General features: G+C 36.9%; 2 protein-coding genes across 2 annotated transcripts; both read left to right on the forward strand.

Annotated features, from left to right (window-relative positions):
• Positions 1–15,049: 15,049 nt before the first annotated feature.
• LOC117114185 lies at positions 15,050–15,556 on the forward strand. The gene has a single exon (XM_033257766.1). The coding sequence runs from the start codon at positions 15,050–15,052 to the stop codon at positions 15,554–15,556; it is 507 nt and encodes a 168-aa protein (XP_033113657.1).
• A 139-nt stretch (positions 15,557–15,695) lies between these two features.
• LOC117114192 lies at positions 15,696–16,298 on the forward strand. The gene has a single exon (XM_033257780.1). It carries the CDS (start codon positions 15,696–15,698, stop codon positions 16,296–16,298), a length of 603 nt encoding a protein of 200 aa, XP_033113671.1.
• The last annotated feature ends 422 nt before the right edge of the window (positions 16,299–16,720 follow it).

Genomic DNA, 16,720 nt, shown 5'->3' on the forward strand with positions numbered 1-16,720 from the left:
CGTGGTGAAATGCGTTTGTCAAGGATTTTTTTTATCAATGTTGTGTGTCAGCGTGCAAAGCTGAGTGGTGCAAGATTTACCATTAGAGAAACCATGCTGAGTATTAGGAATAAGATTAATTTTAAAGAAAGAGGCCAACTTACTACTGACAATTTTGCAAATAATTTTCGCAAAGATAGGAGTTAATGAAATGGGACGGTAGTTGGAGATGTCATTTTTGCAGTCACCTTTATGAATATGGACAACGGCAGATTTTTCCAATCATCGGGGATTTGACCTAAATTAAGTGATAAATTAAATATTTCTGTAATTGTTTTAGATATATATGGAGACGCCGGTTTAATCATTATTATTAGTAGCTAGGCCTAATCGTATCAGGCCCCGGGGCTTTACGAGAAGGAAGAGAGACCATGAGTTTATACACTTCTCTCTCATCAGTAATGATTTTAGTCAGACGACCACCGTACTTGGAGTTAGCAATACAATTTGGGTTGTAAAATGAATCACCATTTAACGTAAATATAGGAGACTCATTAGAGCATTTTGATTTAACAAATTTCCAAAACTTTCGGGGATTTAATTTAGATTCAAACGAAATATTACGTACGTACAATGTGTAGGCTTTATTAGAGAGATTGTTCACTTTATTACGATATACCTTATATGTATTCCATTTGCCTATGTCGTTAGGGTGACGGAGGTGTTTCTTGTAAAGTCGCTGCTTTTTCTTTGAAAGACGGAAGATTTCAGGGGTAATCATAGACTTGCCACAAGTCCCTAATTTATTAATTTTTCGTAGTGGTGGTATTAGCAAATTTCGGACAGCGCCACCAGCGTCAGTTTATGTTGAGAAACTTTTGATGCGAATTAGAGACTTGTAAAAGAGTGAGTCAAATCGATTGCAGACCGCTCGCCGTGACAAGCATGACGTAACTTTTAGGATGCCGTATTTAGCAATAGGGTAAATGTTATGACGGAAGGTCAACCAATCAAACGGTTCTCGTTTTGGTGCCACGAATGTAGAGAGGAGTCAGGAAGTTGGGACATGGCTACGTGCAGGTGTGTGGAATATCGTGGTTATGTTAATAGATTAAAAGAAAACTCCAATCAAAACCCCAAAAAACTGTATTCCAGAGAAATTTTTGTTCTGCGCACAAGATCGAGTGCGTGGAAAAGCTACAGTCTAGAAAGTGGTTGTTTTGCGAACCGTCATAGGTTCACGCGAGGCTCAGAATTTTAAAGACTAGAACATATTATCAGTCCACCACTAGGCCTAGGCCGACGGAAAAGCTGTCATGCTGTCGCAACTGCGACACGAAATTGAAGACAATGGATACCTGGATAAGCTACGGGAGTGGTCGAGGGTACGTTTACGTATTTTTAAAAACAAGTGAATGTCACCAAAAAGAGGAGCAGCCCGTCTGTATTCCCAAGAGCAAATAGAAATTTGATTAGCGCGGCAAAACATGAACTAACCACCTACAGCTGGTGTAGTGGACGGGACGAACCGCACCTGTGACTCGTCTCTAGATAAAATGATGATGGTACCAATGAGGCCGGAACTAATGTAAGGGTTCGTCAGTCTTTAAATTACTTATTATAATTATGTGTTTATTTTTCATTTATTGTTATACACAGTAAGATAAAATGTAAACCATAAAACTACTTTTTAGGAGGGCTATAGTATGTTAAAGCAAATGAATTCAGGAAAATACTAGACAGATACCATTTTTTTAGTAATTTTAAAAATACACCTTGTCCTTAATTTAAAAATCAAATAAACAGCCCCCATCACCCCTTCTGCCTGGCTCTGTTAAGTGATTGTGAATGCACTTTTTATTGTAACTGCTTGAAAGTAATTGTACTTATTCTTCAGTTTTCTACGGAAGCTTAAAGTGACCTTCCGCGTTTCCGAGTTTCCAAGATAATTATCATGGAAACATGGAATAAGTACTTATTAAGACGTCTTTCCGAGATAATTTATCTCGGAAAGACGGATTTCCGAGATAATTTATCTTGGAAAGACGGAATTCCAAGATAATGTATCTTGGAAAGACGTCTTTCCAAGATAATTTATCTTGGAATTCCGTCTTTCCAGTATAAATTATCTGGGAAAGACGTCTTTCCAAGATATGTTATCTTGGAAAGACGGAATTCCAAGATAACATCGAGGAGACGAAATTCAAAATTCAAACATAGCCTGAAAGCTGTAGTAATTATAAGGAAAGTTAAGCTACCTGTAACTTACCAATGGATAGGCCTATATTCAATTTGTTAAAGTTCAAAGTTGTGAGTGAATATTGTTGTATTTCATTTCATGTGTTGTTCTGTACTTTCACGCATTGTTCTGTATGTACGCATCAATATCTGCTTATTAAAACGCATGAAAAATAGGCCTACGTTAATTGCTAATGTATAAAAATTAATTTCATTTTTTTGTGCCCAAATTTGTTTACAAAAATGTAATGCAATAATAGCATATTGACTACTATTGTATATTTTCGGAAAATATTTCAGCCGCTCCAAATCTCTTTCCTATTCTTCCTTTATTCTTTCACAATTTTGCGTTTTAATCATATTTTTCATAATTTTATACACTCACATATAGTAAATTGTTTATGCCTAGACTAGGCTATACCTCGGCTTGGCTATTAATATATTATTTAAATATACAATTTTGATAAATAAGATTATTTTAACATTGGAAATTTAAATGTAAATATAATGACGTTAACGAATAAATAACAATAATTAAAACGTGTACATAGTATCACTACTACAATAATAAGATTAAATTTTTTTAATTTTATAATCAATTTTATATAGCCGGGGTTAGTATTGACCTAGGCTACTATGGCTAACGACAGGTACGCTTTCTCCAATAAAGGCCTTTTCTATGAATGGATTGACCTGTACGAAACACGAACTCCTGAAGACCGAACCCAGTACCGTTACGATTTTAATCGTGCAGGAAATATCCTCAAAATGTATCTTGTAAAGACGTCTTTCCAAGATAATGTATCTTGGAATTCCGTTTTTCCAAGATAATTTATCTTGGAAATCCATCTTTCCAAGATACGTTATCTTGGAATTCCGTCTTTCCAAGATACGTTATCTTTGAATTCCGTCTTTCTAAGATACTTATCTTGGAATTCCGTCTTTCCAATATCAATTATCTTGGAATTCCGTCTTTCCAAGATACGTTATCTTGGAATTCCGTCTTTCCAAAATACGTTATCTCGGAAAGACGTCTTTCCGAGATAAATTATCTCGGAAAGACGTCTTAATAAGTGTTTATTCCATGTTTCCAAGATAATTATCCTAGAAACTCGGAAACTCGGAAGGTCACTTTAAGCTTCCGTAGTTTTCAATGAGTTGATGGAATTTATATTTTCCCAGATATTCACAAAAAGTCGCAGCCCTATTTCTGTCTAGAAGAGGTACACTAATTTTAACCATAGCCTATTGGTTAACCTATATTTAATTGCTATTAATAATTCACATTTTCACTATGAGACAGAATGAAATTTGTTGACACTTTACAGGGATCTCTGACATTAAATAATTTATCAATACTATAATATATAACTTTTTTATTCATAAAATAATGGTAAGGTCTAAATGTGGCATGGTTATGGAAAGTAGTCATGCCTATATGAAAATTTGGCTAGGACATAGTTGGACAAACTATACATAATTTAAAAAAATGTTATATAATTTATAATTATAAAATGCCTATTGTCCTTATTTTACAGGTTTATCTCATACAGTTTTATACAGTACTGATGTTGCAGAAATTGTTGATAATGTTGTGATCAAAATTTATGTATTTTGTTTAGATCTATTTATTTGTTTTGCAGGAATGGATATTCTGTTAATAGTCCAGCCGGATGATCCCCACTCATTTCCGTCAAATAACAGAGGATATTTCCTCAGCCCTTTTGCTAGATTTGATGTTGAGTTATAAGACTTGAGACACTTTGCATCTGATGGAGAAGCACAAATTCCTGTATACTAAACCCAGTGCCATTTCGATATTATTGTACTGAAATATACTTATGATAATGAACAGTTAAATACAGTATGATCCTTCCTGTATTCTTTTGCATTGACCATTAAATTGACTGGTAATTAATATTGTAAATTGTTTGTTAATTAACCCTTACGCTGCCAGCTCTTTTCTTATTCAGTCAACCAGAGCGCCAGCTGATAACATTACCTCTAATCCTCTGTGCCAGCTAATTATTTAACAAGGTCACCATAATGCTTATTTTCGATAGTGTATATTATTTGCTCAATAATTCATAAACTATTCAGATCATGAAAATATAAATCTAAAAACAATTAATCAGCATTAGTTGGTTTGTACATATATGCTTTTATTTCTGCATTTTATTTATTATTTAGTGAATAAATGATAGGATTATTTTGTCAAGGCCTATCACAAATAGTATATTGGGCCTAGGCCTATTAGCAGAGTATGTGTTTTCAAAGTCAAATTACTTGCTGATGAAAATCAAAATAGCGAATCCTAGGCCTACGTATATGTACTAATATTACCATCACAGATACCATCACTACCTGCAATGTAGCCTCTTTATTTTTACAAATAAATTGAACAGAATGATTATATTTATTGAAAAATAAATCTGATAGCATGGAGATCAGAACAATTAAAAGAATTGCACATTTTCTCACTTTTGTCTATTTGTTTTATTTATGACCCAATAGAATGCTATAAATTTTGTTTGTAAATTTGGAGTTGCATATTTACCAATTGTAACTTAGAAATAACACAAGAAAAAAGTTGATACTAAGGGGTGAAATGTGTTGTGATTAATTTAAGATTAGAATATCAATGTATTGAAAAACAAATGGATGTCATGAAATTAAATCATTTAGGCCTCCTTGTTAGCCATCATATTGTACAATGTAACAATAAATTAAACCTTTCTCATTAAACAATAATTTATTACTTAGCTTCTCATCAAATGTTGAAATACAACTTATGCAAAGGGTGCGATTGTCCATAGATACGATGATATTCACCAATTCGGACGTAGCAAATTGAGGTTCCTAAATCTTAGACAGTTTGAAAAACTAAATATTTATATTATTATTATTAATGGTATAATAACTACAACAATTACATCACTGTATGTTAAAACTAATATGTAGGCCTATTTCAAATCGATGTCTGCAAACTATTGTGCTCTCTCTAGTCTAGGCCTAAACATGAATGTGCGAGTTGGGTTGGTGAAATCTATACAGAATACGGGCTTTTTCAGTCCAGACTACGGGCTGTATGGGGGCGCTGTTTTCCAGAATTCGGGCTTTCAGTCCAGAATACGGGCTCTGAAATCTTTCCAGAATACGGACTATATAGGGGCGCTATTTTCCAGAATACGGGATTTCTCTGTCCAGAATACGGGCTGTATGGTGGCGCTGTTGTCCAGAATACGGGCTTTCTTACGTTATATTCTATTTTTAGAGGCTTTCTCTGTCCAGAATACGGGATGTATGATGGCGCTGTTGTCCAGAATACGGGCTTTCTTACGTCATATTCTATTTTTAGATTTTGGAACATCAGTGGAATGTAAACAGTAAAATTATAAAAAAAAAAAGTAGCAAGCAAGAGTATGGTAAATGGTACATTTTACGATTTTCATGGATTTTCTAAGCTACAGTTGTAGGCCGACATTGCAGAGCGGCATGTAATAGGAAACTCATGTTTGCCTGGCCTAGGGCCTAGGCCTAGATTCTGCCGCCTAGGCCAGGGGCCTAGAAGCCTACGCCAGTGGCGGCGCCAGCGGGGTAGGGGAGAGGGGAAATTTGCTCTCCCCCTCCCCCTCCGTCGGACAGGCCTGGACCCCTTGTCGTCCTTCGGACGACTAGGTTGTCGGACAAAAAAAAATGTAAAAAAATAATTTCCCTATACAAATAATGATATTTTGATTGCCAATCCCTAATATTGTGGGCTAAAAGCACATTTTAGACAATACTAAGCCATAAAAACACTACCCGTGAACCATACCAGGAATTTTTTTTATACCAGGCCGTCGACCGAGGCTCCAAAAAATCAATGTCTCATATATATATAAATATATATAAATCATCAAAGAAAGGTAAATACAGTGTTCAAATAAAGAACATAATAATACATCGTGTAGCATAGCTCGCAACGAATGTAGTCCTGTAAATAAATGAATTGCTACGATGCTACACGATGTATTATTATGTCCTTTATTCGAACACTGTATTTACCTTTCTTTGATGATTTTTGTATATAATTTAATGGTGTTAACGGCTACCTTGATTTATATTTCAGTGTATGCTATTATTTTTTTCTAGCCGTACTTATTGTGTAATGGAGTGTATCTGGTGGTATTTGAATCTGTTTAACCATGAAGCCTCCGTGGTCTAATGGTTATGACGCTCGCCTTGACAGCGAGAGGTCGCAGGTTCGAGTCCCGCCAGAGGCACTTTATTACACAACTTCTTTATTCATTTATTTAGAGGACTACATTCGTTGCTATGCTACACGATGTATTATTATGTCCTTTATTCGAACACTGTATTTACCTTTCTTTGATGATTTATATATATACATATATATATATATATATATATATACATATATATGAGACATTAATTTTTATTGGCACGGTCTGCTACCTTCATTAGATATACATTTGCAAACAGTATACATGTAAACAATATATAAGTCCATTGAGAATTAAAAAAAAGCGTAGGATTTCTATTCGAGGTTTTATGGTACCGTCGTATATTTTAACAGTATTTGAATGAAATCATAATTTCAATATAAGTCTGTGATTATAAATCAAAAGGGAACAGATATAAACTACAGTAAATCTACAGGTACCCTATGTCATCGTGCATCTTAGAGTATACGTAAACAGGCAGATGAGGACATATATGCATTCAATATTATTATTTATATTAATTATTGAAGAGATATGCGTATACATTTTACTTGAAAACATCAGTGGATGCCTAATTAAAACCCAAATATCGTCAATTAAAATTTGTAGCATGGTGTACCGGAAAGCCTAATTATTTTCTTTAATTTTGCCTTAGCAAACAAGTACAAACGTTAATTTATTTCAACAACAACATTTAAATAATTCAAAAAAATGAATTAAAGTGGTACAATGACAAAATAGTGACTAAAAAAGAAATAAATTTCACAAGGACCAAAAGTCACAGATTTATATTAGAAGTACTGTATTAACACACATTGGGCCTATGAATTGGAGTATTTTAAGGATAAGAAAACAATCTTGTTTTTTGTAACTTTGTGGCTCAAAAATTGCAAATACTGTAAACATTTTTAATAGGCCTGTTTTACACGAAATTTTTATTGGACTACTTTTGTGCTCTCAAAAACTAATTAATTCTTCAAATTAGTTGTTAGAATATTTATAAAGGTCCCGTATAGGAAAGACTATACAGAGTATAATTATTATACTCGGAAATAAATTAATTGTGAAATTATTGTTTTGTTTCATTTATATACTTATATCAAGCTTAGTCGGGTAAAACCAGAGAGCATAAATAAGAGTAGGCATAAATAAATGAAATTGTCTGATATTGTGTTGACTTCATTGACTCATTATCGTGATAACAAGATAGACAATGTGCACACTTAAAATATTCAATTGTGAAGTAACGATATTTATGATAAGGGTCTAAATAGAAATATAGGCATATCATTAAGGCAGAGTAGCTGGGGCTTGTTTTACAATGATTTCGAAATGTTAACCTTCTGAATAAGACGAGTGAGTGAATTTGGGGCCGGGTTGGCCGAGCCAACTTGACAGGCGGCCGAGTTGACTTGGGTGGACGAATGATTAGAAACAATCACAGAGCGTCAAAATAAACGTATTATTTTACACACGTTTTAATTAAATTATATAGCCTATAAAATATAGTATAACCTTTGTATAGAACGTTCATACAAGTTGTATTAAGAAGCATGTTTCGTAATGACGACATTAATACATTTTATTCTTAGTACAGCACCTTTTTAGTAATTCTCAAAAATGAGCCCGAGTCCATGTCGGACTTAGGCCTATCCATTATGGAACCGTTGGAGCAGTTTTTATCAACGAAAACTCACTTTTACCAAGGTCTTTGTACAGTATTGCTTTTACAAGAGCTGCAAAAAAATTGCAATACAGCTTGGGTATTTCCCGCACAATTTAAATCATAACAGTACTGGGTTTGGTCAAGATATAGTGCTTCGTAATACTTTAATTCATACTTAAACAATACAATAATGTGTAATATAAAAATGTTAACAAGTAATAACAATAATTAAAACGTCGAAATAGTGTCACTACTACAATAATATGATAAACATTTTTTAAAATCTTATATTGAATTTCGTATAGCCGGAGTTTTGTTTTTATTTGTCTTGCTTTTAAGCAATAGTTGAAATTTAAGAATGTTCTCAAGTAAACCTAGAACTGTAGTAAGCCTCTATTACAGGAAACACAAAAGCAAATTGCGTTTTCCTCTTTGGTGTGGCTATAGTTTACCAATATCAACAATTACCAGGCGTTAGCGCGTGATATTACGTAATTCACTTACCAATAACCACACAGTAATGTGAGGTAAAGATCATAATGGTTGACAACTTAGTAACTCTGAAAGTGTCCCTATTCCCGTTTTTGGGGATAACATTTTATTTATATTTTTGTAATGCTGTGCTTGAATTTAGACACTATTAGGCATATTTTATGCGTGCAATTTTTGACTTCATTGACTCAATTTTGCGATAACAGGATAGGCAATGTGCACTTAAAATTTTGAACTAATTATCTTTGTAACGTTTTTAATACAATTTACTTTTTTTTTATCTAGGTGCTGATATTTTGAACGTGGTGAAGTCTAGGTTATGTTTGCCAATCGTGACAGTCACTTCGTTTTACGCTTAAGTATAGGCCTAACTGGAGAGACGTGATATATATATATATTAAGTATAATTATGTTTACTAATTTTCAATGCATGCATGTTAGTTGAGTGTATGAAGTTTTATCCAACTAAAATTGGGAGGCGAAATTATTTTATTTCATATGTGTTTATACATGTATAAACATGATGTACTGTATTATTAATTTGGTGGCTACTCTATAGTCCTATACCCATCATCTACTTTATTATTATTATCCATTACTATTGGGTCTATTATTGTATTATAGGTCCATTAATATTAGGCCTTAGTTGTTAATTTTATCTCTGCATTTGGACATTTAAAATGCTGTAGGCCTACGTAAACTTTTATATTTTACTGTACAGCAAATGCTAACGTACGTCCATACTAACGGCATTGATAGGCTGCCGACCGCATTATTTTTTTTTTCGAAAAAATTAACGAAATACTTCGCTAATAATAATAATAATAATAATAATAATAATAATAATAATAATAATAATAATAATAATAATGATTTTTAAAGCGCAAACATCACCACCCAAATTGGTGCTCGAGGTGCAGTGTTAAACAACAGGCAGAGAACAAACAGGAATCACAAACATCAAAGTGTAAACATGTTTCTTTTTTTTTGTAAATTTTATTATTGAAAATTAATAAAATATGACAACACAAGAAATCAAAATGTTGACCAAAATTTTCATTTTGTCAAAGTAATGCCAACCTTTCTTTCTATTACCTTGCCTTCTGACTTCGCACCAGTTATACAAACTATCATTTCTTTTTATCAAGATATTACCTTGTCGTTGTTTAAGTATAAATTAAACACGAACGTTATTCAGTGATAACTGTAGAATACACGTTCCCATGGTTACCTGAATTGTTAATTAACTGTTTACACTGGGTAGAATAGGCCAAAACATGTCCATTCGTGTAGAACAATGTGCACGTTTGGAGAGTGATGAATACCCAAAGCGAATTCACAGGGCTGAGCACGTGTGACGAGACCTGTTGAGCTGAAGTTTAAATATTACCAGTGGCGGATCCAGGGGTTGGGGGGGGGGATTCAAGGGGTTCCCAGGAACCCCCCGCTGTGAAGAAACGTAACAAATTACAACTGGGTCCTGGCTTACAAAAAGCATGCTACCTAGGCATAGGTTGGAAGATCAGAAAAACTAGGCTTGGCCCAACTAGCTTTCAATTAATAAATTATACACACTGTTTTTGGTTCGCCGTCGTAATTTTATGTACGATAGTGCGACCTATTGAAGGTCCATATGGACGAAAGACTACATATCAAAAACTACTCAATGTTGTTGGAATAATATAATTGTCTGTCTTTGATTTTTTTACTTTGAATTTTGAAGAAATTAGGTCATTAAAAGACTCCTCAGAAGTCGGAAAGCTTATTTCCGGCCACCTAGGAATCAAAATTTTCCCCGGGGAAGACCCCCCGACCCCCTTTCATTTTTGGGTTTTTTGGAAACATTTTGAACCAGCCTCTTTTAAACCCTGATCCGCCCCTGATTACTGTTTATAATACACAACAGAAAGCAAATAAACACACCAGCAGATATCAGCAATAAAATGTAGGTCGTCGTTTTTCGTGTCTTCGTTTTGTAGACACCCGTGTGGGTGTCTATAAAACGAAGATCTTTGAAAATTTCAGACGTCCAAAAAATTTCGTAATTTTGATTTTATGACAGCCTTCGGTCTTCGTTTTATAGACACCCTTTGACATTCTTTTTGTCTTCGAAAACATTCCTGATATGGCGGCGTACAAAGACTTCACCGGCTTCTCCCAATAGTATCATGTGAACCTGCTTGTGGGAACGTTTAATTTACTGTTACTAGCAGCAATACATGTAACATCTGCCTACTTGATTTCTAATGTTAATAGTTTTTTTTTTTATCAAATGGCAGACGGATTTCAACACTGCCTGTTTTCTGCAACTGCATTGTTCACCCCCTCCGACTCACAACGACCTCATAGCATGAGCATGCAAGTCCCGAAGAAAGTGCAATGGAATCTTTATAATAATGGACCAGCGATAGACCTAATAAATGCAACAACATTTAATCAATATTCAATATATGAACATACAGTATAAGTATATTGAAACAAAATGTAGTCTAGGCCTTTGTAAGTCTTAGTACAGAACAAAATCAGAATTTCGGAGCTGTTGAATGGATTGCTCAAACCTCTCCGACTCGAAGAGACCACGCTATGGCGGCAAAGCAATTGGCTAGGCCTACCACCGAAACTACAAAAACAGTAAGTGAGTAGGCTGGGCCTCTAATACAAGTAATAATAATATACTAAGTTAAATGTGTAGCCTATTCGTTGTATTTATAGGCCTATGTGTACAAGTGTCCCTTGTTATTAATATTAGGCCTATGCGTAAATACTGGGTATGGGTATGATGATGATGATTTTCACCACCCGTGGCCGTCCGTACGTCGACCTCTCTACTCTAGGCCTGACCTTACAAAAGAGTAGGGCACGGAGGTAGGCCCTAGTTAAGTGTCCCTATATCTATAAATTCAAACTCTATAGTTGTAAAGGCATTCGATTATTTCTCTTTAGTTATTTTGATAGTACCCCCTCTATTGTTGAAATATGACCTTAGGCCCTTGGCAACCCTTTTGAGAGGAGGAAAGCATGGACTAGACCTATGATGAAGGGGATGCACTCCCATGTTCTAGTTTGAAGTTAATGTTTAGTGTTCTTTGCTGGCCATAGTGGTAAGCATATACTATGTTCTAGTTATGAATCTATATGATATTAGGCAGTACTTATGCATTGAAACTACAGGCTCAGAAACGAATAATAGCTAATACAATAATCACACTGAGCATAGGCTTAGATATCACAATACAGATTGACTCAGGCATATGCTTATGCTTTCACCTTATTCCATTTTATTATAGTTTTCACCGGTTAGTACGAATAAAGTATGCCGATATCCTAAAGCAAATGGAAGAAGTGTATTTTGTAGTACCTCCGGTTGGACGCCGGCATAGTGAAAACACTCAGCACCACACGATTGATTAGGCTAGTTAGACGTCTACTGCCTAGCACTGCAGCTAGAGAAGTTAGTTAGCCTACACATACGTTACCAACCCTGCTTAGCCTACTATACAACGTACGGTACAGCAGACATGCCTAGGCCTAGAGTACATCACACTCAACAGGCCGAGTCAATGGCAAGGGATAGTGTCCTGCAAGCAACAGAAGCGCTATCCTCTCAGTGGAATACAACCAAAACAGTCATAGAAAAATTAAATGACTTACCAGATTCTATCGAAGTAATTAAAAAGGCCGTAATTGAAGCCAGAAGCATAGAGGGCGCTATGGTTCGACCTGGTACGACTTGGAAGAGGCCTACATCATAGGTGGAAACTTGTTCCAGGAAGAACACGACAGCATAGCATGCAGAAAGTTTGTTCTCCAATGTAATTATGTTGATGACATTATTGTTAAGACTGAAACAAGATTAGACAACCTAATGGCAGAATTAGCATCCAACTACTCAGTCAAGACAATGCACACTTCACTTTCTCGGAGATCGAAGAAATCAAACTCAAGTTCTAGACAGATTGCAGAGCTACTGGCTAATGCGGAAGCTGCGGAAACAAGAGCCAAGTATGAGAAGCAGATAGCTGAAAAAGAAGCTAAGTTGCGGACTCTCAAAGCCGATAGTGAAGCTGCTGTCCTGAGCGCTAAAGCAAATGCCTTCTCTGTAGTCTTCACAGATGAAGGTTCGTCTTATCAACCACAAACAACTCCTGACCAGACCTCGAACGATCACGCTTTACTTTTCCAGAAACATGCACATGACCAGAACGAAACACATCAGAAGCAAACAAATAACCCTACACCAACAACCACACTAGAACCACCAACCACACAAGAAACTGTATGGACTAAGACAATTGACATCCTTGCACGACGATCACTACCAATCTGTAAACCTCAAGTATACGGAGCAGACCCAATGATGTTTTTAACCTGGCGTAGATCATTCAAAGCTATAGTTAACAAAGCTAAAATATGTGCGACTGACGAGCTCGCATATCTTGCTGAATTTACTAAGGGACCAGCTAGGATATTGGTAGATCATTATTGCCAGAGACACACCAGCAACCCTGATAAAGCTCTAGAAGAAGCCTGGCAAAAGCTACAAGAACGTTTCGGACATCCATCCGTCATAACAAAAAGGCTCAAAGACACTCTAAACGAGAGATCTAAATTTGGTTACAATGACAATGAGAAGCTAAGAGAATTTTCGGATCTCTGCAAAGATATTGCCGCACAAATGGATGAACTCCCTGGATTGCACATCCTTAACTGTGAGGAATTCATTAACCCAATCATTCGTCAGCTACCTAAGTACATACAAACAACGTGGGAAAGCAAAGCTTCGAGGTATATCCAAGCTAACAAACACACATTTCCACCCTTTAGTTTCTTCACCGACCTGATCGAATCCATTTCAGAAATGAAAAACAATCCAATGTTGAAGATTAACGATTTTCCGACCAAAACACTTCGTACACCAGAAAGACGACTTTCTGCACGGGTGATGAAAACTAACACAAATCCACACATCTCTTTGCCTACCAGCGATAAATATTGCCAATTCCATGAAATGGATCGTCACAGCCTGTTAGATTGCAGATCGTTTAAAGCAGTACCTATTATAGGTACTGCTTTAAACGATGAGAGGAACGACTTAATCAAGCGTTGGAACCTATGCTTTCGTTGTTGTTTGGGGTCCTATAGAGCAAGAGACTTCTCTACAGAAACCAAGTGTGAGAAATGCGGAAGCTCTAAGCACATCTCGCTGCTATGTAGAAACAGCCAAACCAAGCAAGCACCAGCGAATCATGGCGAGGAGGACAAGCAGAAGCCTCAAAATGTTACAAGCACATGTACTGCTATATGTGGAAAGTATGTTAGTGGGCGCTCTTGCGCCAAGATCGTGCTGTCACTGACATCACCCATACGATTCAACCATGGTATATGTTGTACTAGACCATTCGAATGCGTCACTGGTAAAATCTGAGCTAGCAGATCGATTTGGACCCGAAATTCAACCAACTAATTACTCATTATCGACATACAGTAAGAAGAATGAACCTTGCAAGGGAAGACGAAACGCAGATTTGATGATAGAGTCGAAGGAATTTTAATATTATGAAACTACCAACACTAATAGAATGCAATAGTATCCCCGACGATCGGACGGAAATCCCAACACCAGAAATCGCTTCACGCTACGCTCACCTTGTAGATATTGCCGACCAAATTCCTCATCCCCGTGAAGATGTTCCCATACAAATCCTTCTCGGCAGGGATGCTGGTGACCTGTTAAAAATTAGGGAGTTCAGAAACGGCCCATCAGGAGCACCTTGGGCTCAAAGACTGGATCTCGGATGGACCATATCAGGCCTAGTTTGCATCTACAAGTTGGTGGATGTATCCACTTCGCGATTCATCGAACCAGTGTTGACCAGTCTGACCCACCTGCTATCTCGATGTGTACCAATACCATTAACATAAAAGAAAGTTTCTCAGGCAGCAAGTTTGACGTTTTTGCTTGCGCTAGGAACGATAACGATCCCGGCTTTTCTATAGAAGACCGATGATTCATTACTATCATGGAACAGAACATACGTAAAGACGAATCCGGCCATTGGGAGATGCCTCTCCCATTTCGACATGGCATACCACAGATGCCCGATAACCGCGACCAAGTTCTAGGTCGCCTTCGTAACATAATTAGGCATTTACAGAGTAAATCTACTAAGAAAGAACACTACTTCCAATATATGGGGAAACTGCTAGAGTCCAGATATGCGGAAGTCGTGCTTGAAAATGACCTAAGAAAACCACAAGCCAATACGTGGTATTTACCACACTTCGGAGTGTACCATCCGAAGAAACGTATAATCAAATACGAGTTGTCTTTGATTCAAGTTCTGTGTGCGAAGGAATTTCACTAAACCAACAACTGTTGACGGGACCAGATCAAATGAATTCTCTTTTGGGGATTCTAATGCGATTTCGCCAAGAAAGAATAGCGGTTATGGCGGACATCGAGCAAATATTTCACTCGTTCCACGTCACTCTGGCACATCGGGACTTTTTGCGATTCTTTTGGTATAAAAACAACGATCGAGCCAAAAACATAATTGAGTACAGAATGGGAGTTCACCTATTCGGAAATGGTCCCAGTCATGCAGTGGCAACTTTTGGATTGCGAAAAACAGCCGAAGACAACAAGGGAGTTTTTGGACCTACCTGCAGGAACTTTGTTTTCAACGACTTTTACGTCGACGATGGCCTACGGTCTGTAGCCACTTCTGAAGAAGCTATCAGCCTTTTACGCAATACACAAGCTATGCTAGCCACTGCCAAACTAAGATTGCATAAGGTGGTTTCGAACGACATAGATGTGGTGCAAGCTCTATCCGTAGAAGACAGAGCAAAGGTTCTCCAATGTTTGGATTGTTTGGACAAGACCCAATCCCTGTACAACGATCTCTTGGAGTTTACTGGGACATACATAGTGATACATTCACCTACAAGGTAGATCTGCAAGACAAACCCTTTACTCGAAGAGGGATACTTTCAACTGTAAACTCATTATATGACCCATTAGGGTTCGTAGCCCCTTTAATCATTGATTGGAAGGCAATACTTCAACAGCTAACCTGAATGAATCTGGTGAGATGGACGCTAATTGCATTGGATGGGATGATCAACTCCCAAACCAATTCAAAGATCGATGGAAACTCTGGAGGGACGAGCTGAGCGACCTAGAAAATCTCCATGTGAACAGGTGTTACTTACCACAGGGACTCAGCATGGCGAGGAGAATCGAACTGCATTCATTCTCTGATGCTAGAACAAAAGTAATTGGCCAAGTCACATACATACGTACTATCGACAAACAAGGAACACCTCACGTTTTATTTGTCTTAGGAAAAGCCAAGGTGGCTCCGACTGCTGTCACATCCATACCAAGATTAGAATTGTGTGCCGCCGTAATGGCCACGCAAGCAGTTCAGAAGATTACATCCGAACTAGATGTTGTGGTTGACCAAACCTACTATTACACAGACTCAAAAGTTGTATTGGGATACATTCAAAACAAATCTCGCCGGTTTTATGTTTACGTGGCGAACCGTGTTCAGCAGATACATAATGTTTCAAAACCCCAACAGTGGCACTACATTGCTACAGAAATTAACCTTGTGGATATCGCCTCAAGAGGGATATCAGCTAAGGAGATATCAAGTTCTTTGTGGTTTCAAGGCCCGAAGTTTCTCTAAATGTGTCACCAATAGATTCTGATGAGAAATTTACTGTAGACGATTCTGATCCAGACGTTCGACCATTCATCTCAGTACACCATACCACGACCGGTAAAACACATAGCATTAAAACGCATAGATTTCAGCGGTTTTCAAATTGGCAAAAACTGCAGAGAGCAATAGCAAGCCTGATAAGTATCACCAGGAAATACAAGAATCGTCCTAGGTGTAGCAGGGATGGTGAAGAAATTCCTGTGGGAATTAACAAGCTCATAACTCCATCGGTGACGGATATGATGCCAGCATGCAAGTTGATGTTTGGTGAGGAAGTAAAGCACATGAAGAAAAGTACCAGTGGATTACCTAAAGGGAACAAACTCTGTCGACTGAATCCATTCCTGAATGAAGATGACCTTCTTTGTGTTGGAGGAAGGCTCCAC

This window comes from Anneissia japonica, unplaced genomic scaffold (genome assembly GCF_011630105.1).
Source record: "Anneissia japonica isolate Jap-2015-1 unplaced genomic scaffold, ASM1163010v1 scaffold287764_len353371_cov104, whole genome shotgun sequence".
In the NCBI taxonomy this organism is placed as follows: Eukaryota; Metazoa; Echinodermata; class Crinoidea; order Comatulida; family Comatulidae; genus Anneissia; species Anneissia japonica.

What these genes read in the sequence shown, in the direction of transcription:
- LOC117114185 (XM_033257766.1), top strand. Translation starts at nt 15,050, where the DNA reads ATGGCGGACATCGAGCAAATATTTCACTCGTTCCACGTCACTCTGGCA.
- LOC117114192 (XM_033257780.1), top strand. Translation starts at nt 15,696, where the DNA reads ATGGACGCTAATTGCATTGGATGGGATGATCAACTCCCAAACCAATTC.